The sequence below is a fragment of the Microtus ochrogaster genome, chromosome 24, assembly GCF_000317375.1.
Source record: "Microtus ochrogaster isolate Prairie Vole_2 chromosome 24, MicOch1.0, whole genome shotgun sequence".
NCBI lineage: Eukaryota > Metazoa > Chordata > Mammalia > Rodentia > Cricetidae > Microtus > Microtus ochrogaster.
The window spans coordinates 3,580,285-3,607,113 of record NC_022024.1 but is presented as its reverse complement, the minus strand read 5'-3'; the positions used below and the strand labels follow the sequence as shown (position 1 = coordinate 3,607,113).

At 43.4% G+C, this 26,829-nt stretch overlaps 1 protein-coding gene across 1 annotated transcript in view; it reads right to left on the bottom strand.

Annotated features, from left to right (window-relative positions):
* Positions 1-26,829, bottom strand: part of Wif1 (WNT inhibitory factor 1) — a 67,020-nt gene that overhangs the window by 6,967 nt on the left and 33,224 nt on the right. Inside the window, exons 3-7 of the mRNA XM_005357924.2 lie at positions 17,541-17,649; positions 10,665-10,805; positions 9,781-9,876; positions 8,360-8,455; positions 3,290-3,385 (exon numbers count right to left, since the gene is read on the bottom strand). Coding sequence (XP_005357981.1) covers positions 3,290-3,385; positions 8,360-8,455; positions 9,781-9,876; positions 10,665-10,805; positions 17,541-17,649 — 538 coding nt within the window. The remainder of the gene's footprint in view (positions 1-3,289; positions 3,386-8,359; positions 8,456-9,780; positions 9,877-10,664; positions 10,806-17,540; positions 17,650-26,829) is intronic.

Here is a 26,829-nt window from a genome sequence, read left to right as displayed (position 1 = left end):
CCAGTCTACTGCCTGATTGTGTTCTTGGTAAGAGGGAAACGAAGACTCTTAGGCTTGTCTCAGCCAGGAGAGAGGGTATGAAGACCGAGGAGGAGGATAAGAAGGTTTCCCCAGGTTCTTAGTGCCAGGAACGTGACTGCAGGGATCTGTCAGGACAGAGCTGGTTCAAAGACTAAGCATCAGCTATCACCAGCTGATTGTTTAGTGTTCAGAACACTCAAAGTGTCCTACTACTGACCTCTTTTGCCTGAAAATAGTTTGCAACCGCATTATATTGGTTGGAAATAGATCTACCAAAACCTCAAGGAGCAGTGGCTAAGGGAGATTTCACTGAATTTTATTAGTATTTTAGTGTAACCCATGGAGGAGTCCTTGTGAGAACAACGCCAGACCATAATGTCTCCACAGAGTGAGGACCTCAGACGTCCTCCACCTGTGAGACTGCAGGATAACTTAATGTTGTAATTCTACTTCACAGACAACAGGAGGAAAGAGATGTACCAGGGTGTGGGCCTTGGAATGTTGAGTGGTTTTTTGATTATTTTCCGCAGAGAACTTTTATAACAAAGTCCTGTTAAGTTATTTTAAAACTTATTTATCATAGGCTATAAGTAATTTGTGTGACCTTTTAAACTGAAGTTCTATTAAAGATTCTTAGGAAACCTGTAAGCCTTGCATAGCAAGATGGATGCACAGCTGGCATCCCAGATGCCTCTCAGAACAGTCTGGCTGACCCCGTTACCGGCATCTCACAAAACAGTTTCAATGGTGTTTGAGAAGGTGTCATTACTGGCAGAAGTCAGGAGAGATGGAAGTTAGCCTGACAGACAGTAGAACCCGTCTCCTTAAGAAAGAAAAGTGGGTTTTGGTGAAAGTGTGAAGAGATGGCAGTGTTGCAGATGGACTGGAAAAGGAGAGACAATCTGAAGACAGCTCCTCCGTGAACTTGTTCCCTTGTGGTCCTAGGTAAACAGCTGAAGGAAATGTAAACTTGGGTCAGCAAGATGGCCCAGCAGGGACGTGCACCTGCCACCAAGCCAGAAGACCCACGTCCAGTCCCCAGGAACCAGAGGTGGAAGGAGAGAGCCCGCTCTCAAAGAGTTGTCCTCTGATCTCCACATACATGTTGTGGGACACACACACGGAATTACAAGTGCAAACCTGTCTGCATGGAGACATGCACACAAATCTTCACAACCGTGTTGTTCAAATAACCCCATGTGGGAACAACTCAGATCTTCCCCAGTGGTAAATGAACTGACAAGTGGTGTCTGTCCATACAGCTGGATGTCACTCAGCCGCAGAAAGGAGCGATGTACTGGCATATTTTGCACCAGGTGCAGTCCTGGAAAGCAATGACCTTTAATGAAAGAAGCGGCGGGGATGCTATATTGTGTATGACCCCACTTATAGGAGGTGTTTACAGTAACCAGGCTAGAGAACTAGAAAGTAACTTGCTAGTTGTCAGACCCTGTGATTATGAGGGGCCTTGGGAGACTTTTCTAATAAACATAAGTATAAGCATGTATTTAGGATGGTCATAAATTGCTCTGAAATCAGACTGTGGTGATAGCAGAATCTGCAAGATGGTACACTTTAAAATGCCGCGTCTTATGGTATGTGAACTATACATCTACTAAAAAATAAGTTCAACTCTGCCATTAGTCTGTACACTCAGAGAAACTCCACCCACAGACGTGTTTCTGTATTGTTTTGTTAGTCTAATAATGTTCCATTTCATTGAAACAGGAAGTTTTTTAAAAAGGAATTTGAATAAAACTTGTTGTTGGATCTATGATGAGTTTTCCAAACCCCACATTTTTGATCCAGTTAGAATTTAAAAAAAGACAGAAGAGAGAGGGAAGGTGGAGGCAGGAGAGGAGAGAAGAAAGAAAGGGAGGGGGAGAGAGAGAGCTGTGCCAGAGGAGAGCCCACGAAAACAAAGTCATGAAATGAGGCCACAAACAAAGACTCGTAAACAAAGCATGCCACGTCTGGGGCTGAGCTTCAGGAGAAAATTGAGGGGAGTTAGCTCAAGATGTCTTTATCAGGAAAGAGTAATTAATAAGAACAGAAACCACATCCTGGCAATTAATTACACGTTCAATGGAAACTTCAGAGCGATTTCATTTGAACTCTATAAAAATGGTTACTTCATCTACTACTCATTAAAGTACAAGAACCCACAAATAAATTAGAGGTTGAAAGTTAAAATAGAAACATAGCATTATTCAATTTGGAATCTACCTCAGCTTTGGAAACAGGGGCCGCACCAAACACAGTGCTTCAGAGGCAGCGCAGCTAGGAAGGGCTGCCCTCAACAGGCACACGCATCCGAGGGGCAGAAGGGGACCCCTCAGCAGGCACGCCTGACGACTGCTGTCCTGCCTGGACGTGAGCCTCCATGCTAGCTGTCTTCTGGGTCATAGTGTGGCTTCGACTGAATCGGCTCACTTCTGAGTTTCAAAGAGAGGCCTGAGCCCTGGCCAGTTAGTAGGTGGCAGAGATGGGACCATTGCTCAGCTATTGCTATTGAAGTGTGACAGAGAACACAGTGTGGGCGGAATGGGTGTCACTTTTAAGTTCACAGCTCAACTTTTTTTTTGATCTGAGCACTCAAGAAACACTGCTATTGAAGGCAGGCATTCCTAGCACCCCATAAGGTTCCTTTTGACCCCCAACAGCAACCCCAGTTTTCAGCACTTCATCCGTTAGTTTTGTCTCTTGAACTTGAAAATTGCGGACTCATTTTTTCCCCCGCATGTCCACTTCCTTTTGTATAATGTGTCCCTGGGAGTCACTTAGGAGGCTGGGTTATTGTTTTAATCGCTGAGCAGTGTTTACTTCTCCTTCCTTCCCACTCTCTTAGAGGAGTCAGTCTGTTCTAGGATGACAATGACGAGCAGAAGAAAACCCTCTGTGCTTGAGGGTTTGTCTTCAGCCTCTGGGACAAGCGCCACCTTTCTTATGCTTTTAGACAAGGGAGTGCCTGAGGAATCTAGGAAAGAGACACTGGCCTATGATCTCACATGAGGTCTCCATCCTATCTAGGCTTCAGTGGCAAAAGCAGGCATGAGACAGTTTTTCAGCCCCCCCCCCCCCCCCAAGGCCATCGAGAACACCCAGATCTGTACCCTTCCCCAGGCCATTGAGAACACCGAGATCTGTACCCCCTCCCCAGGCCATTGAGAACACCGAGATCTGTACCCCCCCCCACACCAGGCCATCGAGAACGCCCAGATCTGTAACCCCTCCCCAGGCCATCGAGAACGCCGAGGTCTGTACTTACTCATTTCACAGAGCTCTCCCTGGAGTCCTGGAGGGCAGATGCATTTTCCTGGGTAGAAGCAGGTACCCCCATTAAGGCAAGTAGTCGAGCAGTTAGCTGTTAGAATGAATGACAGGGTGCTTCGTTAGACAGGCAGGCACGCCTAGCAAGAATTTCACTTCAAGTGAACTATATTTCTCCAGTATATGTCTAGCACGTTCTCATCTACATAATAAACACGCCACTTTACAGTTTGAAGAAAGTTATGACCAAGCACCTCATTCTTTGAAATAGCCAATTCGAATTATAACAAATTACAAAGACTCAGAATATAAGAGAGAAAAGGGTATCACACAATGTATTCATTCCAAATTTTTAAAAGGGTATAATATATAAAAAATAGTCTTTTAAGTAAAACTTATGTGCTAGAAAAAAGAATCTGCAAATCCAAGGAAATACCTTTCAAAAGCATCAAGTTGGAAGATAAAGGGGGAAAACTTATTTGGATTAGATAAAGGGGAGAGAGAGTGTCAAAGTGTCAAGGTTCAACAAGGAGGAAGCAACTCTCAGAAGAACGGAGCTTCGTTTGAACGAGCGGGATTTAAAGAGAGAGACTGTCATGGTACTTGGAGAAAGTCTGGAGTAACTGCACGCAGAGAGACCTGGGAGGTCCCTAGGAAGAGGCTGAGCGGGATGATGGACACAGTGGAAATCCAATAAAGGGGCTGTGACGCATCCTAAGCCCCTCCCTCTTGGTGTCAGTTTCCTGAATTTCATTGATCTTTGGCACTTAAAGTGGAGGATAGGGAAATGGGAATAGGAGAGAGGACGTACTGAAAAGTCGCCAGCTTTGCTCACTCGATAAAGAAGATTAAAATAAGAGCTTGGGGTAGGGGTAAAGTGTACGCCCGTAGTCCCAGAATCCAGGGGAGTAGAGGCTGGGTGGTCAGGGTCATTTCTGGCTATGTAGTGGTTTAAAGCTGGCCTGTGGCTATTTGGGACCTTGCCTCAAAAAAGGTGAAAACTAAAGATTAGTGCTTAGAATTTTTTCTTTTAAATTTCAGTCATATGTCCTGGTTTTGTACTGGTGACTTGTCAAATAGATAAATAAAGGCTTCCAGTGTGAACGTGTGTGTGTGTGTGTGTGTGTGTGTGTGTGTGTGTGTGTGTGTGCTTTAAGGAAGTCAGTTCGGTTAAAACGTTCTGCGGACACCGGGCTTCTTAAAAGCATTAAGAAGCGTCGCAAATGACAAACCCTTCCCAGCTGCAGGTAACCGTGTACTTAGCATCCTCATGTCGGAATGAGCAGAGTCCCCTTCTGGTATGGGATTTAGAGTTTAGGAAATCCAGCACTGTCCGCCCTCTTGGCAGTAGTGTTGTTGGGTTTTTATGGGCGAGTCCTGTCTCCCCACTTGTCCACGTCTTCCCAGAATAAGAGAGGGCAAGAGAAGGTCAGGATCAATGTTTACCTGCCCTCCCTGCCCCCTGCTGATATAGAAAGGGCAGTGGGCTAGACAGCACACTGCAAATAGAACTACTAAATCTGGCTATATAATCTGACTGCCCTTCTTTTCCAGTTAACATAGAGCTATGCAGACCCTGCTCATCTTTCTTTAACACATGATTCTGTCTCAGATATTGGAATGAGGAATTACAAGCACTGATCCCACCCCTGTCCTGCCTAGTTCTATGTCAACTCCACATAAGCTAGAGTCATCTGAAAGGAGGGGTCCTCAGTAGAGAAAATACCTCCCTAAGATCCAGCTGTAGGGCATTTTCTTAATTAGCCATTGTTGAGGGAGGGCCCAGTTCATTGTCAGTGGGGTCATCCCCGGACTAGTGGTCCTCAGTGCTGTCAGAAAGCAGGCTGAGGAAGCCATGATGAGCAAGCCAGTGAGCAGCACTCATCTGCGGCCTGCGCCTCAGCTCCTGCCTCCAGATCCCTTCCCTGCGCCTCAGCTCCTGCCTCCAGATCCCTTCCCTGCTTGAGTTCCTGTCCTGACTTCCTCCCATGATGAAAGTGTGAGCCGGTTTACTTTGGGCCGTGGTGTTTCATCACAGCAATTCTCAATGTGTCCTTATTCTCGGTATGTTCAACTGCGTCTGTCATCTTGACCAAGGTTTTCAACATTCCTGTCATGGTTTAGCTGTGGGTTCGTGTGCTGCAAGCTTGGTTGGCAGAGCATGGCATGGAGAAGGGCAAACCACTCAGAAGTGGGGTCTAATGGGTTGTGGTTAGGTCACTGGGATCATCCTCGGGAGTTCTTAGGGGGCTGCCCAGCGCTTGAAGGTCTCTGGCTTGGTCTTGCCGTGGAATCACTCCTAAGATACTCCCACCATCGTGCTGACTTCAGCACTGTGGTGTAGTCTGAGGCCCTCGCCAGAGCCAGACAGATGGCGCACTAAAATTCCACACTGTGAGGCTAATTGGCCTCACCTTTTTTGTGAACCCCAAGTCTCTGGGTTTTGCTATCGCAACAGAACGTGAACTAATCCAAAAGTTGTTTTGCTGTGAACCAGAGATGCTAACTAAATTTCACTGTGGCTGAGAGTCAATTGGCCAGTGCTTGCTAATCATTTCCTAAAGTTGGTGGCAGATGTCCCCAAGGCCAATGGATGTGATTCTTTAATGTTTGTTCCAAAGTACAGTGCGAAAGTCCAGCTCTGTGCCAGTAATTAAACCATTTTTCAGCAGCTCCATATTCCTTTGTGGATAATAAAAGAATCTTTTGTTGAGCCAGTAAAAATTAATGTTTTATGTTCCAAGATCTCCAGTGAGACCAAATGAAGTTTCAACAGATTTTCCAAATGAGTTTTTTAAAAATTACTAGAATTTTTAACATTTAGGAAAATCTTTCATTGGAAAGACAAAGTATTATGGAATATAAGATGTACTGTATTACAAATGTCTATTTTTCCTTCGTGATTCTGAAGTATTTGTGACACTGTAACATATATGTATGCATATACATATTTGATGTATATTGTGGCTACGCATGTATGCTTATGCACATATATAGGTATATGTATATATACATACACGTATACACCCGTGTGTGTGTGTGTGTGTGTGTGTGTTTGTGTGTGTGTATCACAATAGCCAGCGCAGTGGTACAGCCACTTACGAGACAGAAGGATCTCTCGAGTCCAGGAGTTCTATGCAGTATCATGCTACGCCTGTTAGCTGTTTGTATTAAGTTGGGCATTAGTGACCTCTTGGGAGTAGACAGCCACCAGGTTGCATAAGAGGGATAAGTCAGCCCAGGTTGGGTAAAAGATCTCAGTAGATTTTTCATTGTATAAGCCATGGCAATAATGGCAAAGGTGGACAGATGTCACTAATCACTTCATTGATTCTGGGTGTGTGTGTCAGTTCAAGTGTCTGAAGGTTTGCTTTGCTTCCAATAGTTCTGTTAGAGTCTGAGTTTTATTCCCTTCCAAGAAATGCCTGGTTTTCAAATAGTAGAAATGCTATAAATACCAAATGCTAAATTTGAACAAATAAAGATACACTCTTGAGTAATTTTACTGACTTGCTCTTAAAAATTACCGCTGTCACTAGGTCTTAGTCTTTAGGAATATGTATTGAAAATATTTCAAATCTAATTTTTGTGGTTTATCAAAAGAAAGAAAGATACAGATGCTTTCAGATATTATCCCAGTCCAAGAAGAAAGATAGGAGGCAAAGAGGAAAAGCTTACGACCCAAGTTATCTTATCTGCCCAAACCCCAGGTCACTCGGGAGAGGCTGGGACCTGATTAGATGGAGTGATACAGGGTACAGTGGAGGGGATGAAATCTGGGCCAAGTGATTCAAGCTAGATAATATTCATCAACCAATAAAAGCAGCACATATTCAGAAGGACATCCCACATCACTATGTAAACCTCGGGGCAGCTCTCTGGGAGTGAACTGTGTGATGCTTCGATGCTTCCGGTGTCTCAACGGTTGTCAAGACTGTGACCAGACAGTCATGTGACAGTTGTTTGGATAGCCTAAGACACTCAATCACTCCTCAACTCACGCCAAGAACTCCTTGCCTCAACTTTTTTTTCCTTTTTAGGAAACTGTGTACACACACACACACACACACACACACACACACACACACACACACAGCAAACCAACCGAACAGAAAATTGAGCTGCAGTAGCACTCAATGCTGAATGAGTCTCTGATCACAAGAGACACTAGTTAAAAACAGTGTTTGTTATTCTGTCGAAAGCATAGTTTTTATTGATAAAAAGTCAATAGTCTGTGGCAAATACAATTATGGATATTAGGACATCTTCATTAAATGCATATACTTTCCAAAGTATTTGAAAAGGTTTACCCACTGAAGAGTTTGGGGCTGGCTAAGTAGGCAGGTAGTTTTAGGGCCAAGTTTGTATCCACTCTGTAAGTGAAATCTAAAGTACCACGGCCGTACTTAGAGGGAGGCACCCGACCTCTTGCAATTAGAATATTGAATGAGGCCCTACACAAGATCATAGAAACTGAGACTTTAAGTCTGGTTCACTGCTATTTTAACATAAAGTATCTAGGAAGGGAATCGTTTTTGTATGTCAGCAACCTTCATAGCAAATATTAACTGTGCCGGGCCCAAGTCTTGCTTCTCAGCTGGATGAGAGGCATCCCTTGTCCCCATATGGATTTTCCCTAGCTTTCTACCCCGTCTGGGGACCACAGATGGATGTTGCTCAGGTCACTGACCTGTATATCCTTGCACTGAAGCACTCTGGGAGTAAAAAACAAACTTCCGCTGGGTTAAGCAATACCCCAACTGGGGTCCCACTTAGTAGAGGACTCATCTTTACTCCACATGACATACCGTGTTTACAAAGGGATGACATCAAGAATGTATCTTTGGGAGGCTGGAGAGACCGTTCAGTGGTTAAGAACACTGTTTATTCTTCCAGAGGACAGGGGTTGAGTCCCACCACCCACGTGGAGGCTTACAACCACTTGTAACGTCAGCTTTAGGGGGTCCCATTGCCCTCTTCTGGTCTTTACACGCACATGTGCAAACACACACACACACACACAAATAAATATTAAAAATAACATAAAAATGAAATGAAGTCCTGTTACCTTTATCACAGTTGACTCCATAGAATCCAGGTGGGCAGATGCAGAAGCCAGGAGTGACGCACAGGCCGCCGTTCAAACACCGAGGTATGCAGAGGGCTTACAGGGAGAGGGGACTCTGATTAAGGCCAAATAGGATGCAGGAGCCAGGGCATTTTACATTGTCAGTGATTCTACAACTCAGACTTTGTGATAGAGTCAAAATGTTTACTCTTTAGATACACAATTTTGCTATATTAAAAATTGTCTCCTGGTATTAATTCGGCTATTTTCCAACTTCTCAGCCAATTTCTTAGGCAAGAATTTTCAATTTGTTCTACTTTAAATGCCCGATTAAATCTTTATCAGAATCAGGCCAGGCATGGTGGCACATGCCTTTAAACTCAGCATTCAAGAGGCAGAAGCAGATGAATCTCCGTGAGTTCGAAGTCAGCCTGGTCTGAAATAATAGAATTTCAGAACAGCCAGTTACACAGAGAAACCCTGTCTTAAAAAACAAACAAATAAACAAAAACCAAAAAAATATCTTTCTCAAATCAACTTGACTGTAATGTATTTTTTTTAAAAACTGCAAATATTTTTCTCTGCCCCATTTCCTTGATCTTTAAACTCTAAGATAAGTGCAAATAAGAAAATATTCTTATCTCTTAAAAGAAAAAAATACTTGCCGGGCAGTGGTGGCGCACGCCTTTAATCCCAGCACTCGGGAGGCAGAGGCAGGCGGATCTCTGTGAGTTCGAGACCAGCCTGGTCTACAAGAGCTAGTTCCAGGACAGGCTCCAATACCACAGAGAAACCCTGTCTTGAAAAAACAAAAAGAAAAAAGAAAAAAAATACTTTTTGCTAACTCTGGTCTAACAAGTTCTTTGACTTATTTAAAGGTTGGCATTTAAAGAGCTTGTGGTTAATATTCATTTCTCACTCATCTCTTTTCATATAATGACCTCAAAAACAGTACCTCTGAAATACATGTGCTTACTACCCAAATTATTTTCAACCCTTCTTTTAACTTATGATATGGTAGACCCTATACTCAGATATGGATTTAATTGTGAATTGAGCTATTTTTAATTCGAAGAATTTCAATCATTTGTGGCATTAGAACCCTAAACCTTTCGTGAGAGTATCACAACGCACACTGTGCATATAGGCTGGCCAGAGGCTTGATCACGAAGAACAGAGACCCTAAAGTTCTCTGGCCAAGGTCTGGCCACGTATGATAGTAACAGAAACCAATCCACAGAAGTACGACTTTCCAACTGGTCTTCTGAGCCTATTTAAAGTTTCACCGACCCTTAAAATATTACCAAATAATAATAGTAATTTCAAGAGATGTGTTACAAACACCAAAAGACCCACCTGGGGCATCTGTGGCTTCCACGTTCGTTGGGAAGCAAGCCTGGTGGACTAACTCCTTTGCTTACCTTTCTCACAGTGAGGCCCGTAGAAGCCATCAGGACACTCACAGACCCGCCTTTCGTTACAGAAGCCTCCGTTCCGACATCCTCCGGGACACTCGGCTGCACCAAAGAGAAACAAGGCAGAAAGCATGCCCTTGAAGCCAGGCCGGGTGAGACACTGGTGGTCATTTCTACTCAAGTGTTCTTAGTACAATTGATTGAAACCCACAATCTTTAACCTTCCCTCCTCGCCCCTCTGTTTTCACGCAGTTCTCCCTGCAATCTTAATTACAACAGTAGGGGACACGCAGGAGGGAGTAAAGCCACTCTTCTTCCTACCGCTGAAAGTCACACCCGAGGAGCAAGGGGCATTGCCTCTGGTAGCCACTGACTGGCTCCGTAGCTTAAACCTGACGCTGGAAGGGAAGGAGTTATTCCCTTGTGGTTAGTGGGCACCTAGGGCATGCAATGAGTGGCTGAGGCCCTGTCTGCCTGACAGGATCATGGTGTGATCATGACTTTCTGTCTTCTGTGGCTGTGAACGGCATTTGGCGGGCATGGGTAGGCAGTGTTGCTTTGACCGGGAGAAATGTGGGTGATGGTTGACACCTGCAGGGAGGAGCTGGAACAAGAAAGGGGGTGTCTGTGGCCTTGGGTGAGATAAAGATGGGGCTCCTTAAGGCTATATTAGAAAAGGGGGAAGAAAAGCTAGTCTCTGACAGCACACTGGAGTCCCTAAGGTTCCTACCTGGTGTCAAAGCCTGGGAAAATCTAAGTACCTGTAACGGACCCTGTGTTACAGGGCCCTTTCCCTCCAAGGTATATATAAAAAGAAAACAAAATAAAACAACTCATAGGTATAGCTCCCCACCTCCAAAGCCCTCCCTTGAGGGGCTCTCAGTGCTCACCTTGCTGACATGTTTTAAAGAAGATAGCATTTTGAGGGGTCTGAAGGATGGTGTTGCCTTCAGAGTTCATGACAATCACGTTCACTTCAAATGCTGCCACGCCGTCCTGTTTGCCAAGACATGGGAAACCAACCTGAACAACTAAAGGAAAAGAGAGGCTGTCAATTTGGACAACTGATTCCAGCTCCACAGGAACCACAGGGAGACCAAGAAGAAACAAAGAAGGGCACGTTTTTGTGATTTTCGTGTATCTCCATGGGAGTTGAGAAGGGATTTTGATTACCTGGGGAATCCTTGGTGGAACTCATGCACCATGCTCCACAAATGCAGAACTGGGAAGATTTTGTTGAAAAAACTTATTTGTTTTAGACAGGTTCTTGACTTGTATATCTTGGCTTGTATATTTTAGGCTTAGTAATCTTAGTTTGTGGATTGTTTTAAGATTTTATTTTAATTTTTGTGTGATTTGTGTGTGCATATGTATGTATGGGCATGTGTGTGCAGGCGTGTGGAGGCAAGAGGCTGTCAGATCTCAAGAGCTGGAGTTACAGGCAGTTGTGAGCCACCTAATACAGGAAGCAAACGTGGGTCCCTTTAAGAGCAGTAACTGCTCTTAACCACTGAGCCATCTCTCCAGCGCCAGTTTTTACACCTTAAAAAGGTGGGTATTTTTTATTTCTTATTTTTTGGTCTGCAAATTAAAGACGCAAAAAGGAGCATAATTATATTAATTAGGATGAGACATTTGTGATTATATTATATAATTATATTAATTAGGATGAGACAGTTACCATCCCCAAAGAGCCAGAAAAAGGTATAATATATAATATTATATCCATTAAGTCAGCCCTTGGCATAATAGCCCACTAGCTTATTTTTTATTCTTCTGATCTGAAAGTAACAAAGCAAATTCTTTGAAGATATTCTGCAACTCAACATGGACTCCAGCAGTGGCCTAGTCAACCAGGTTACTATTTTCTCAAGACACCTGTAATATCACAGAGTGGTGGGCTGAGCTAATGTGGCAGGTAGGCTAAGTCTGGTGTGTGTTTTAGCTTGCTGATGTAGAGTCACTTCCAGAGCACCTGTTGGGTACTTGCCATGTCCGGGTGTTGACAACAAGGCCACAAGATAGGACTTGGCAACTCAAATGTTTCTGTGCGAAGACAATGCCACCAGTTTTGTAATACAAGTGACAAGGAGAAATGGGCTCATCAGACATTAGCTCCTGGCTGAGAGGATGATTGTGAAACTTTCCAGAATATACTGGATTATCATGCCACCCACTGAGAAAGACTGATCTAGCTGACAGCTAGACTCCAGTTCTTCCATAAATAATAACAACAACAACAACAACAACAATAATAATACTGCCAGTAAGTATATGTAGAGCTTTTGCATGGTGGGTACAGCCACTAAGCATGGGCTTATATTAAAGCAGGACAGACCTTCTTCCTTTGGAGTGTGACTACACCTTCCTCCTAGGGTTAGAAGATGAAAAGAGCTGGCAATTGCTCCCATCAGCACAAAAGCTGGCCACACAATCTTCATAGTGAGCTTGCAAAACAAAAGTTCTTTTGCAGCCTCTGGCATTGCCAAGAGATAGTAGAAATAGAGCCGGGGCCTTTGGCAGTGGTAAACCCGTGGGTAGAGGTCCACTTTTACCAAAGGCTAAATGAAAACAAGGCCAGATGCTTCGCATTCCAATGCAGCCTGTGCTGTGTAAACCAGGGTGAACTAAAACAACTTTGGAACACTGGCATTCAAGCCCACAGCCATACGCAATCGATTGCACGTAAACAACGCTTAGGGACAGGTAAGTGAGCACTTATTCTAACAGAATACCCCTTCCACACACAGATGGGCATGGGTTTTACACCCCTAGAATATCCTGTCATTTGACACACTTCCCTTACAGGAAGGTAGAAAACGAGAGGCAACAGGAGCTCAATCGCAATGTCACAGGACACGGAATGGTAAGCTGATCCTTGATTAGACAAGGGCTTGGAAGACGGCTCAGTCAGTAAAGTATTGACTTGGAAGGATGGAGGCTCGAGTCTGATCCTCAGAACCCAAAATGTCTGGGTGTGCACAGTGGTGAAAGTATGGAAAATTATTAATAGACTAAGAGCTCAGCACTAAGAGGGATGCCCCTTCATTCCAGACTGGAGATCTCCTGGGAAGAGAGCAGAACGACGTGAGAAGGGCCTGGTGGGCAGCTAACCGTGTTCTCTCGACACAACAGGGCGCCTGTGACAGCGTGAACAAAGACCCGTGCAAGCCCATGCCAGACAAAATCCCAGCATCGAAGTGGGAGTGGGTACAAAGTTCCAGCCCCGGTTGAGGAGCTATTGGCAACTGTTAACTTTGGCAGAAGGAGAGTGGGTTTTCTTTAAAGGTATGACCCCCTGAGAGACTGAGCATGCTCCAAGACAGGCTCTCCACCCAAGACTTGATGGACTTTTATAAAGGTTAGGAAGCGAGAACAGGAAGTTGGGTAGGTGGGAGTGGACTTGGGAGGGGTAAATATGACCAAAACGTGTTGTATGAAATTCTCAAAAAACTAATACAAATAATATTTTTTTAAATGCTGGGTACGGTGGCCTGTGCTTACAATCCCAGCACGGAGGAGGCAGGGACAGGGGGATCCCTGAAGCTTATTGCCTGGCTAATTTGATGAATTAGCCTAATATGGTGAACTCCAGGGCCATGAGAGAGCCGTCTCAAATCAGGAGGCTAGTGTTCCTGAGGATACCAGCTGAGATGGTTTTCTGGCCTTCGCGCTCACACACATACATGTGCTCTAGCACCCGCTGCCCACAGGGGGGGGGGCATGCATGCACGCATACACATACATGTATATAAAAAGCATTCATTGTAAGTGCTCGGGACTTCGGTTGCTGTGGCATTCTGTCTCAGCAAATACTGACCATTCTGTCTGGCCTGGAGCCATGAAGAAGGTGGTACACCTCCAACATTAACACGTATTTAAAGTCTTCTACATGCTGGGTTCCTAAGACATACTGCTGTTCTATGGGTTCCGTGCAGAGACAGTGTTCAAAGAGGCCAAGCCCTGACTTGACGGAAACTAGTTATATATTTATGCATATAACTTGGTAGTTTTACCGAACCACTCCACAGTTTGTATTTCCTGTTTTTGTTCTCTTTAAATGCCGGAAGGCAGGCACTTCGTAACTGTTAAAGATCAAGGGATGTCCAGGCACAAAGGCACCTGTGAGATAAAAGAACAGCCTAGCAGCTTGGGGGTATACCTGGACGTTAAGAGCAAAGACCCAGCAATTGGGTTACTTTTTAATAATTCAAGGTGCCGTCACTCCTCCTAATGTGGTGACCCAGCCGGTGAGGCTAATGAATTGCGGCCCCACAGTGATCTGAAACCCCCATAAACTCTTGCACCTGCAGTTTTGCAAACAAACCCTACATCTGCTTCTAAAAGAAAGGGGAAAAAATTCACGTGCTTACCGAGGTGAAAGGACTTGAGGGGCAAAGCGGAATGTGCACATACACACATGTGGCCACCACTTTGTCTCCAAAGAAAACCTGTGCCTTTTCTTAAAATCTCACCTTGACCCAAGTGGCATCTTCTCTTCCCTCTAAATTTTATATTTTATGTATGTGCACTTGTGTGTGTGTTCGTGTGTGTGTGTGTGTTCGTGTGTGTGCAGGTTGAGGTCAGGGTTGAGAGCAGGTGTCTTCCTCAGCCGCCCTCCCTCATGTGTTTTGAGACAAGGTCTCTCTGTGAACATGGAGCTTGCCAATTGGCTAAATGGGCTAACCAGCAAACCCCAGGGATCCTGTCCTTCGGGGATGGATGACAGCCGGGCACTGCCAAGCTCAGCTCTGTGCCAGGGGTCTGTGTGGCAAGCACTTTCCCAGGAGGGCCACCTCCCAGCTTGTAAGCTGTGTGTTTCTAGATTTCATAGTACTCGAAAGCGATGTGGGACATGAGCATTCCTGGGAGGTGTTCTGTCCTTGCATGCGCAATAGGTGGTGGTCAGGAGCTCCAAAAGTATTTTAGTAAAAACCCTCTTCTAGACACTAAAAATTGTTGAAGGTAGGAAGATGCAGGAAGTTAGAAATTTAATATGTATTGGAAATGGCAGACGTTAGTAATGGGGTCTCAGTGAAGGGTTCACTTCCTAATCACTCTACAGACCCCACTTAGCTCCTGGGTGGATTCTTATTTGATACCAGACAAGTTTCTTATCACTCCTCTAGGAGAATGAGATTAAAAGTAGAAATCGCTGTTACTTATTTCAAAATGCTAGAAAGCCAGAGCCACGGCTGGCACCATGCATTGAGAGACATGGCATGACAGTGAAACCTCTGCCCCTAGGAGCCGATAGCTGAGCCCACAGCGGGCTAGCGCTGTCTATTGCCCGCCCCCCAAGATGATCCTAGGGTTCCAGAGGTATGCTGAAGTGCTCACTTGATGGCTTTCTGGAGCAGGGCTTAATTTTGAAACATAAAAGAAATGGGAAAAAAATTTAAGAAAAAATATGCTTGGCAATATGAATTTTATTCCCCCACCAACTAAATAAATGAGTGAATGAATGGTAGCTCGAGAAAAAGCACAGTAAAGGTAAGTCAGCCTACTTTGTATGCCACAAGTTTTGTAAACTAATAAGAACACTACTATCTCAATATAAAAAAAATAAGTCGGATGTACTGATATTTAGAGTCTGCTAAATTCCAGGATGGTGTTCTATCTCAGTGGAAAAATTTAAAAATCAGACTAAAGGACAGTCTGTTTTTCACTTTTTAAATTGGCAAAGTAGTTAATATAATTAGTAATCGATGCTGATGAGATTACTGTGAGCCAACCACACTCCACACTGGAGCCAGGGTACAAATAGTTACAACTTGTAGGAAAGTACTATTGGCATTTAAGCAATTCCATAGTATTTTAAAGCTAATATTCATATCATGGTCTTTACCACAAAAATATCACTTCTGACAACCTATTGTAATAAAGAAGTAGGCACCAAGAGTTTAGTATACATATTAATCCAGCAATGACTTTCTACATGCTGGCTGTGTGCTGAGCCTTGCATTAGGAGTCATGGTAAATAAGACACGTAGGGCCCCTTCCCTTCTAGCAGTGGGCATCTTTTAGTGTCAAAGGATATTTACCATGGTATGTATAGCACGAAGCTCTACAAACATGTCTCGTTCACAAAAACTGAGGGAACAGAGAAATAAATTATGGCATATCCATGTAACCGAATGCTATAAAACTTTTATGTCTTACAAGGGTAAGAAAAACTTTCAGAAAGACCTGTAAATGACAGGTTTGTTACGCAGTGTCAAATGTAAGACTGTAGATCCTTGACACAAGACTAGAAGGAAATACAGGGGTACTTTCCATTTCCTACCCACCCAGAAATCCTGGGCTCTGGCCTTGACTCTACTGTGTGTTGGTGTGGGAGAATTGTCTGTATTCTGTCAATCATGTTATAAATAAACGCTGATTGGCCAGGCAGGAAATATAGGTGGGAAAACCAGACAAGAAGTAGAAATGATGTAATAAGAACAGGAGAACTCTGGGAAGGAGGAAGATGATTCCCCCCACCCCTGCCCAGACCACAGAAGCAGCAGGATGTGATCTGCCCCACTGAAAAAAGGTACTGAGCCACATGGCTAACATAGATCAGAAAAATGAGTTAATCAAGTTGTGAGAGTTAGCCAGTGAGAGGCTAGAGCTAATGGGCCAATAGCTTATAATTTATGGAGACCTATGTGTGATTTTCTTTGGGGCTAAACAGTTGTGGGGCGGGACAAAAACCCCAACAACAAGCAGACCCACCCCCCGCTCGTGTTACAGTGTGTTACTAGTTTTTTACTTTGAATGAAGTGGTTAAGATGTTTGTGTGACCCTTCATTTTCTGAAACTTGTAAGATAGACCTGCAATTCTGGTCTTAGCGTGATCAAGTCAGATAAGGCTTGAGTGCCTATCACACATGATGAAAAGCTAGGACCAAATCACATCCATGTTTCTTCAGCCAAGCAGGATGGAGGAAGGTCATTGGTTAAATAAAGAAACTGCCTTGGCCCTGATAGGACAGAAAATTAGGTAGGTGGAGTAAACAGAACAGAATGCTGGGAGGAAGAGGAAGTGAGCTCAGATGCCATAGCTCTGCTGTCTGAGGCAGACGCGATGAAGCTCCGACCCAGGATGGACATAGGCTAGAATCTTCCCTGTAAGCGCACCTTGGGGTGCTACACACATTAATAGAAATGGGTAATCAAGATGTAAGAATTAGCCAGTAAGAAGCTAGAGCTAATGGGCCAGGCAGTGTTTAAATGAATACAATTTGTGTGTTGTTATTTCGGAGCATAAGCTAGCCAGGCGGCTGGGAGCAGGGCGGCAGGAATGCAGCCTGCAGCTCCCACAACACATGTGGACGTTTGGGTTGATGTCACTCCATCCCCTAAAGGCTTTCTGACACCATGCCAATTCTGGGAAACCTTTTCTTGGTTATCATCTGCCCCAAACCACTCTGAATCTTTGACACACTTGTGTGTACTGTGCTAATCCACACTCACTGGCTGAATGCATCCATTGAGCATGTTTATTTTCTTTTTTCTTTCTTCCTTTATTAAAGAATATCTAGAATCATTATTAATGAGTCTGGTCTGGGCTATTTTGGGCTTTTAGAAAACTATAAACCCATCATTTCTTTATTCTCATCCTAATTCTTTGCCTGAAAGGACAATAACCGAACTGCCCTCAATTCAACAGCTCTCCTCAGGAAAACATCCCATAATCGCTCAAATGGATGGCATAGATACCTTGTATGTCCTCATCTCCATTAAGACTTATGAACAAACTTCTTCAAAGCAAAGGCACCCACCTGATGCCTTGTGAGGCACTGTTCCCAGCAGAGGGACATTGACAGTTGGGTCTGCCATGATGCCTTTATCCAGGGAGCGAAGAGAGAGGAATTCATAGAAGTATTCTGCCTGCAACAAAAGGCATTGCCAGTCAGCACCAAGGAAACCACAGTGATAGAGAAAAGACTTCTTGACAAACCATCCACACGATGGGAAAGTGACCATTTTCCCTCTGGGAAGTTGGGAGTCCCCAGCATCTAAAATATCCTGTTAGCATAATGCACTCTTTCTGATTTATACATATGGAACTGAGCCCTGCTTAGAGAGGAGAGAGTCCCTAAAATGCTCCGAGCATTTATTTAGAGCTTGCTCAAAAGGTCATTTAACTTCTGCAGTATTATTGGTTGCTATCTGCAGAAGGATTTGGAGGGAAAACAGAGGGATAAGATATATCAAAGTGATTAGTGAACAGCCCTTGGAAAACTCATCTCAGCATCGTGGGTCATTATTTCTTAAATCGGAGGGACCTGGTACAGCTGTAGTAAACAGTGACCAACGAATTAGAAGCCTAAGGGCAAAGAAGACTCTTAAAGGCCCAAATTTGAGAATCCTGTCGCTAATTTTGAAAGGTTTACATTTAAGGTCTCAGTTTAATAGAGAGAAAAGCCTAAAAACTCAAAACAAAACATCACAATGACAACAAGCTGGAAAACTTTACAATGTAAGCTAAGTCAGTAGTTAAGCAAAAGTCCTGCTACTCAGGTGCCCACCAATATGGAAAATTGAGGGAGAGTCTAACCATGGAGCTTTGGTGCTTAACATTGCTAATGGGAGTGTTTATGGGGACTGCAGAGAGAGTGGTTAAGAGCACTTGCTGCTCTTCCAGGGGACCAGAGTTCAATTCCCAGGACCCATATAGGGTGGCTCACAACCACCTGTTACTCCAGCTCCGGCATCTGATGCCCTTTTCTGGCTTCTGAAGACACATATGCATGCACACACATGCTTACACACACACACACACACACGCACACACAAAATCTTCAAAAATGGTTTATGCTAAGAACCGTCTGTTCTTGCTTAGGAATAATGAACAGCTAATAAAGAACACACAAGGTAACATGTAAAGTAGGCAAGCTGAGTGCTCCTGCCATTATCCAAAGACATAGCTAGAGTTTTGGATGCATTAATTAAAGTTACAGTACATGCACGTGAACTGACTGGGATTTTTTTAAATAAATAAAATAAATAAAACATTCAGCATAATTTTTATTTGATAACATGGAAAACATGAAGAATGCAATAGAAGCCATTCAAACCACTTTCTGCTTTAAATCACCATCAAATACATCTATCACCGAAGACTTCATGGAAGGATAAGATGGAATCTTAGCCTCCAGGGAGATTCTGTCTACACATACAGTGAGCTAAGAAATACGCCCTGAGTTCATGGAGTCAAAATAGCACCTTCATTAACCAAATCCCCTTCTTTGGCAATGACTGCAAAGGTTCCAGAAGACCTCGATGTTCCTTCCCTTGGAGAGTGACGGGGTTGGGTGAATTCATTTATTAAGTTCATCTGCTAATGGGAGACAGAAAGTCAGTTCATGAGACAAATGCTTGCTCCCCTATGGATGGGCAGGCAGAGATCTGAAGGGAGCCCATGAAAGCAACGCTGTCAGGAAAGGTAATTCAATTTGCAATGGATTCCTTTGAGATAGAGAATGAATCGGATGTCTGTCCCTGCAGGAAAACCAATGGGAAAGACTCTGGTTTGCACAGATCCAGGTGATTCCAATGACTCCTGTCAACTGCACACGCCACCCCCACGCTCTGCTCCATAGCCTTTATCACTAGAACATTTTATTTTAAAACACGGTAGAGTGGTACCGTGAAAGGCCTTGGTGCTGAATGCTATCGTAATTAGCTATATTCTGGTTATCAGGACCACCAAGGATAATAAAACAGCAAGTAACAATAGCCCAGCAAATCCTGGTGTAATGTCCATTGTGTGTCCCACGTCAACAGGAACACTTCACTAACAGGACCCAGATGAGAGTAAAGACCTGCGTGGGTACCACGAAATACCACGAAACCAAAACTTCAAACCCTATGAAGAAATTACCCTTTGCTGCTCCGTAAGCACATCTTTAAGCTTTATTGATTTGGAAATTAAAGCTGCCTTCCTAGACACAAACCATTTAAAAGTTCCATTTGTGAATCTTTAAGACCATTTTGTAGAAGAAACTAGAGTTTTCACTTTTCAAATGGTTTTATTGATGAGAAGAGAGCTGAAGTGTCCAGATTAAGACATCGATGAACTATAACTGAAAATAACTATGATTTTCTTTTTTTCTGCACCTCCATGTTTTCAATATGTGTCCTTATTCATTTCATAGTGAAATTTAATTCATTAACTTAAAAAAAGAAGCATGGAATACCCACAGTCAGGTCCATGTGGCCAATGGCAGTCACTAAGTCTGTACATTGGAGCTCCAGTTTCTTGGATTTTGTCCACAGAAGGTAGTTGTTGGAGCAAACCTTGTCTGTCTGGCCTTCTTACTGAGGATAATAATGGTGCTTAAGTCTCTAAAATATGTAATGTCCTTCACGCTTGTTTTTGTTTGTTTATATAAAGTTTTTATTATGTTTGAAATTTCTTTTTCTTCAGTGTGCGGTGGCACGCAGTACATGCGGAGGTCAGGGGGCAACTTTGGGGAGTTGGTTTCATCCTTCCTTCTCATAAGTCCTGGGGATCGAGCTCAGGTTGTCAAGTTGCGAGCTGTCTCGCAAGTCCATATTTATTTTCCATACATGTGTATTTTTGAAGGAATCTTTCCCACTACTCCTTCAATTGTCTCTTAAATATTCTAACTTGAAAGTTGCTTATAAATTATCCAGTTCTGTCTGATCTTGACACAAAGAGTTCTACCCTTCGCTAGCATGTAAATGTTTTATATATATACATACATATATATACATATATATATATGTATGTATATATATATATCCTTCACTTAAGAACTTACATTTAAAAGTCACAGAATGGTTGATCAAATGAATGTTAGATTTAGATTTATGTCCTATTCTAGCTTCTAGACAGAACTTTCCATTTTTATCTTATTTATAATATAATAAATATTCCTAGACCCCAATCTCTCCATTGGAAAAACTTATTTGGAGGCAAATAAAACCCAAATCCAATGCCAAAAAGAACAGAGAACTAGCTTTAAAGTTTGGGAACAGGTTTCACAAATTACAGATTTATTACTTAGATAAAAGGAATTCAGAGCATGAACTGTAATAGCAAAGTTCTATTGGAAACTGTTATTAGGAAAAAAGTACATTTCGTTTTATTAAATGACATTAGTGGAAATTCAGGTAGAGGCAAGGAGGGCAGTTATTTGGGAAAAGCATAAAAAGAGTGCTTTGTATTCGAACAAAGAATCGGTCTATTCAGGGGAATAATTAATTCACTTTTAAACTAAGTTGCTGAAAAAAATTTTTTGCTGGACTACTTTGCCGCATAGTAAATTTTTTTTGTGTTTGGAGAAATATAAAAGGCACCCAAATATTGTCAAGGGAGGGGTGCTGGAAGCCGTTCATCTTGCTTCCAATGGACTTGGCTGAAGTTAGAGTCATTTCTTCCAAAGAGATGAAGACATCATTTACACAGCAAACTGGAGCAACTCAGAAGGCCTTTGGTCTGAGGCTCCTTGGAGGGTAAAAACAGAGAGGAAGAAACACAGACCCACGTTAATATGGGAGGAATCTAGCATTTCTTGTCTACTTTTGAATGTCTGGGCTTGGGATGTATGCTAAATGTAATAAGCATAATAATTCAGAAACCTCTGAGTCGGTCTTTTATAAAAACCATGGTCTCCAAACCTCTCTGAGTTCTGTCATGATGCTGACCCAAGTGGTCACGGGAGAAAAGTAACACTCTCAAGTATCATCTTTGTTCCAAAGAAAATCTCAGACTCATGCAGATACCAAGCATACGACAGGCAGTGGGTGCAAATTTTTAAACAGCCCTTGCTGAGCGTTTCCTACACCTAATCCCTGCTCTCACCGCGCAGTCTGCGTTGTCTACAGTGTTCAAAGAGTTCAGTTTAGCAGGGTACTGGGTCTGAGAAGCATAAGGCGATATAAAATAGCCCCTGTACTGTATGTGAAGGGCAGGAAGACAGCTACTAAAATAAACAAGAAAGGAAATAGTACAAGGTTAAAAAGCCCAACAAAATGAATAAGCATGCCCAATGCTTAAAATAATCTGCCGCCTGCATGTCTAGACTGAAGGCTGCCAGACCTCATACTCTTCTGAGTTCCTTTAGTTATCTTAGTTCTTCAAACCCTGAACTCACTTAACCTTGGATTGTGTCCCCGCCGAGTCTCCTCCCACTGGCTTAGGTCACAGCTGAGTCTCCTCCCACTTCCTGTTCTGCCTGCCTGTCCTTATTGGCTCTTCCCTTCTCTCCTCTGACCCTAGCAAACTGCTAATAAGTGGCCGCCTCTGCGTCCACACTTCAATGACTTCACCTCTGCTGACCCACAAGGACTTGGTCTTTCTTCCTTTTCATGTTTTGCACTAATTTTACACCCCCTTTTAGGTGATGCCGATTGTTCTGGTTGAGTGAGTGTCGCCTAAAGACAGCGGCAATGATGACTAACTCTGACAGAAATGGAGTCTTTAGGTCACCGGGACACACCCTCAAGGAGAACCCTGATCTGCTGCCCCCCTCTTTCTGCTTCCTGGATGGACACACGGACAGTCAACCTCACCTCCTCCTGCCATAGTACGCCTGGCCTCTCTACAGGACCCAGCCATGAACTTGGCTCTTCAGAGTATAAGCTAAATAACTTCGTTTTCTTCCTTTAAAGCCACTTGCCTCTGATATTATATGGTAGCTACACGAATGTCTGATGGCTCAACGTGTACTGCCAACATCCTTCCACCAGAGCACAAAACGTTTCTCCTCCTGCCTCGTAGCCATGGTATACTCATGAAGCCGGGTGGTTATCTCCCTGGGCCGCGGATTTCCTCAGCCTGAGAAGGGTACCATCCTTTTGCAATGACAAAGACCCTGCGTTTCATCTGTTGTCGGTCACTGCCGTTGCTTGCTCTCTCTCATCTCTTCGTAGCAGGGCATCACAGCGTCACCCTCCCTTTCTTGTCTCTCATTGTATCCTGTTCTTTCATCCACTCTTCTAAGTCTAACCCAGCCTTTTCTCTCCCATATTGGCATCACTACAAAGTCCTTACCTTCCTTTTAAAAACATCTACTCCCGAACAAACCCATCACGTCTTGTTAAAATATCATTTTGCCATATATCAACCCATCCCTGATACTTCTTATCTCCTGGATAAAGTCTTTAGCCTTGCCAGTGTCTCCACAGTCTGGGTCAAACTTCCTTCATGTCTTATGTTTCAGTGGGTGTCATCCTCTGGAGTTCACCTGGCCTCCTGTGATACCACAGTCACGTATTACCTAGGCTGACTGCTCTGGCCTTCTACCAGCACGCTCCTTAATACAAATACCATTGTGAAATCTTATTCACCTGCTCACAAATACAGATCATTTTCTCAACTAGAGACAGTTGATGCCAGAGACAGAACCTAGCTTTACTTATCCTAAGTAGGCTAAGTGTCTAGCCCACGGCAGTTGTGGATTCCTTATGGAAAAGAACGGGACATGGATATATTTTTCTTCAATAGATTGTTGAAGACTCATACACTCAGTTCTTGAAATATATTTGATGAATGAATGAATGAATGAGAAGGCTCTAGAAGCACAAACCCACTTCATGCCAGGGCACGTTGTGCTGGGATTAGGAGCCGCCTGTTGTTTCAACAACCACTGATTTAGCACTCAAAGAACTTTCCTGATGCTGCAGCATGGTCATTCTCTGCTGTTTACATAGAAAAGACAGAATCATTTCTTAAGGGCAAACAAACATTGACATTCAATATCCAGCTACTCTGTGTGAGTTTGTAATTGCTTTGTGCTTATTCTGGAACAAACCCTTGGCCATGAGACTCCCAGAAAGAATATAAATGGATGCTATAAGCAGGGTCTGGTGTTGAAAAATAGCTGTCCCCATACTCTTTCAGTTCACATTCCCACTTAGATCTCCAGCCTCTTTGCTTTCTGTAATTCCAATGTATAACTGTAGTCATGCTGGGAATTGTGGGATATCAACAATGCCCCCTCCTAGGCCTTCTTTTGCAACTGGCTTTCAGAAGTATGTGTGTGTGTGTGAAATCAAAACAAGAAGAAGCACCTTTCCACATAGAATAGTTGCTTATTTAGTTCACTAACTAGGTACTTAATTGGTATTGAAAGGAATGCTGCTTAGGGAGAGGGCACCAGGCCACCAAGTTTTTCTGTTCTAATAATCATTTTTATGCACACCAAACCAGCGGGATGGATGCAGGGAGTGAAATTATTGGAATATAATGGTGACATTAAAGCTTAAAGTTCAAGTAAACACATCTGGGACCATGTGAGTTTTGTAAACTAAAATTGGCAAGAGATCACACAGTTTGGCTTCACATAAATCTGAAATTTCTAAGACATTTTCCATCTTTCCTCCTAGCACTTAGAATCACCACTGCCTCTGCAAACCAGAACCAGACCTGGCTATCTGACAAACCGTTGGCTAGCCGCTCTCTTTCAAACATCCTCGACATGGGGAGCAAGAGAGCGCTGCGCTGATCTTCTGTAGTAAATGACCCCAAAGTTAAGGTGTCTGTTTCTGAAGGGAAAGGCAACAGGGAAGTAGGGGAAAAGACAAAAGGCATTGGGAGGCAGAAAAGGCTTTGCCCAGTCTGTCTCAAGGTCAAACAAAAAGAAGGAATAACTAAAACGTAGTTGTTAGGCCGGGCGGTAGTGGCGCACGCCTTTAATCCCAGCACTCGGGAGACAGAGGCAGGCGGATCTCTGTGAGTTCGAGACCAGCCTGGTCTACAAGAGCTAGTTCCAGGACAGGCTCCAAAGCTACAGAGAAACCCTGTCTTGAAAACAAAAACAAAACCAACCAAACAAACAAAACCCCATAGCTGTTATACTCCTGTCTGTAGGACTGGAGGCCTAGCTCGTGGGTAGGATGCTTGCCTCACTTGGGTCGGGTCTGGCTCCAGAACTCCAGTAACAGCAGAAGCATCCGGGTTCCACACATGGCCTTCAGCAGACTGCCCGTGTTTCCAGTGGAAAGAAAAACCAGGCAGCCTTGGACTTCTGAGCACCCTGTATGCTTCTCTTTTTCTTTACAATTTCAGCTACTTGTTACCCACTCCTCAAAGTATGCCAGACCCAGTGTAAGGAACGTTAAAGTCAGGGTAAGCAATACTCTATCTACAGACAAGACTTTGGGAGAGGGCACCAGACCACCAAGTTCTTCTGTCCTAATAACCATTTTTATGCACACCAAACCAGTGGGCTGGTTGCAGGGAGTGAAATTATTGGAATATAATAGTGACATTAAAGTTTAAAGTTCAAGTAAACGGCACTGGGTAAATAAATAATTGGAAGATAAGGGACCTAGGAAAGAGAACTAGAAGAAGGCGTGGTCTCCTCAGCACTGCGGAGACAGGGTTTCTCTGTGGCTTTGGAGCCTGTCCTGGAACTAGCTCTTGTAGACCAGGCTGGTCTCGAACTCACAGAGATCTGCCTGCCTCTCAGGCCAGCATTTAGGGAAGAGAAAAGCAACCCTACCGAGTTTGTCTTCTCATCTAAGGACATATTTGATTATTACTTTTCTTAATGCGTCAGAAGTAACCAGTGAGTATTCATGTGCTTTGAGGCAGAAAAAAAAATGCTAATAGAAATTTCTTTAATCATTACTGAAAACAAATATTTGCCCTTACCTCTCCTGAGGTGTACATATTCTTCGCTGGTCTCATTCTCGTCTGTATCTCACACATGTCACAGGATCCACCCATCACATCCCACTCTTTAGGGCAGACTGAGTGTGAAATGAGCGTAGACACTTGGGGGAGAGGTGTAAACAGCCCCGAAAAGGCAGAATGGGTGTCACACTTTTTCTTGTTTCTGTAGGATATATACGTATCTCTGTAGGCGTGTGTCTACTTCATTCTAGTGATGAAAAAGGTTTGAATCTTTTACCAGACTTAGAAACATCAGGAAATATGCTCAGGGATATGACTTTCACAATATTTTGAACGAGGTCATGTTTTTCTTAGTTTAAGGTCTAGGTAGTTTTCAAAAATCCTTTAATATATTTTTATTGAATCCACATGGACAGGATTAACTTGCTTTTTTCATTAAAAAAAAGTCAAAAATGACTTTTTTTTTCTTCTTTAGCTTTGGCTAATATTTTTCAAAGTACTTTGGAGAAAGTCATGGGATCTGTCTGAATTGAAATTTCATGGCTCAAAGTGTCATCTACAAGATGTGCTTCAACGATTAGCTTGTCCTGTCCCTAAAAGTCAGACCGGAAGAGGAAAATGTCTGTGACCTCATGGCTATGAAATCCAGAGGGCTACTTTTACTAGCAGGTTAAAGGCTGCTCGTTTATTCTACACATTTCATTTTACACTTTTGAGAGAGAAATGCAGTTTTGGAAACATTTTAAAGCCATCTCTTTATCTTGTATGAGCAAGTGTGGAGGCATGCATGTGCCATGTATGCATGTGTGTATGGGGCATGCATGTGCTGTGGGGGCATGCATGTGCTATGTATGCATGTGCTGTGGGGGCATGTGTGTGCTATGTGAGCATGTATGAATGGGGGCATGCATGTGCTGTGGGGGCATGCATGTGCTATGTGTGCATTGTGGGGCACGCATGTGCCATGTGTGTATGTGGAGGTCAGAGGTCAACCTGTAAGAGTTATTTCGATGCTTCCACTATGTGAGTCCCAGAAGCTCAACTCAGGCTGTCAGCCTTGGAGGCAAGCACCTTTATCGATTGAGTTACCTCAAATCACCCTAAAAGCCCCCTCCATCACCATTGTATTCTAGTAAGTTCTTCTTCTACCCATGAGATATATATATATATATCTATATATATATATATATAGATATATAGATATCTATATATATATATATCACTCATCATGTTTCTGAAAAAAAGAAACTGATGTAGCATCAAAGCAATTTCCTGAGTAACACTAATGATGAAAATCCACAAATCTGAGGTCCAGTTGGGTTTCTGTGGCTAACTCTGATTGTCCCCCAAGATCCCTCAGAATCTCTGAGATCCGTCCAGATCTTTGTGGTCAAGTCTTGTTGTCTCTCAGGATCCCTGTGTAATTCTTTTCAATAGCTCTCGTCTCTCCCTTCTCCTGC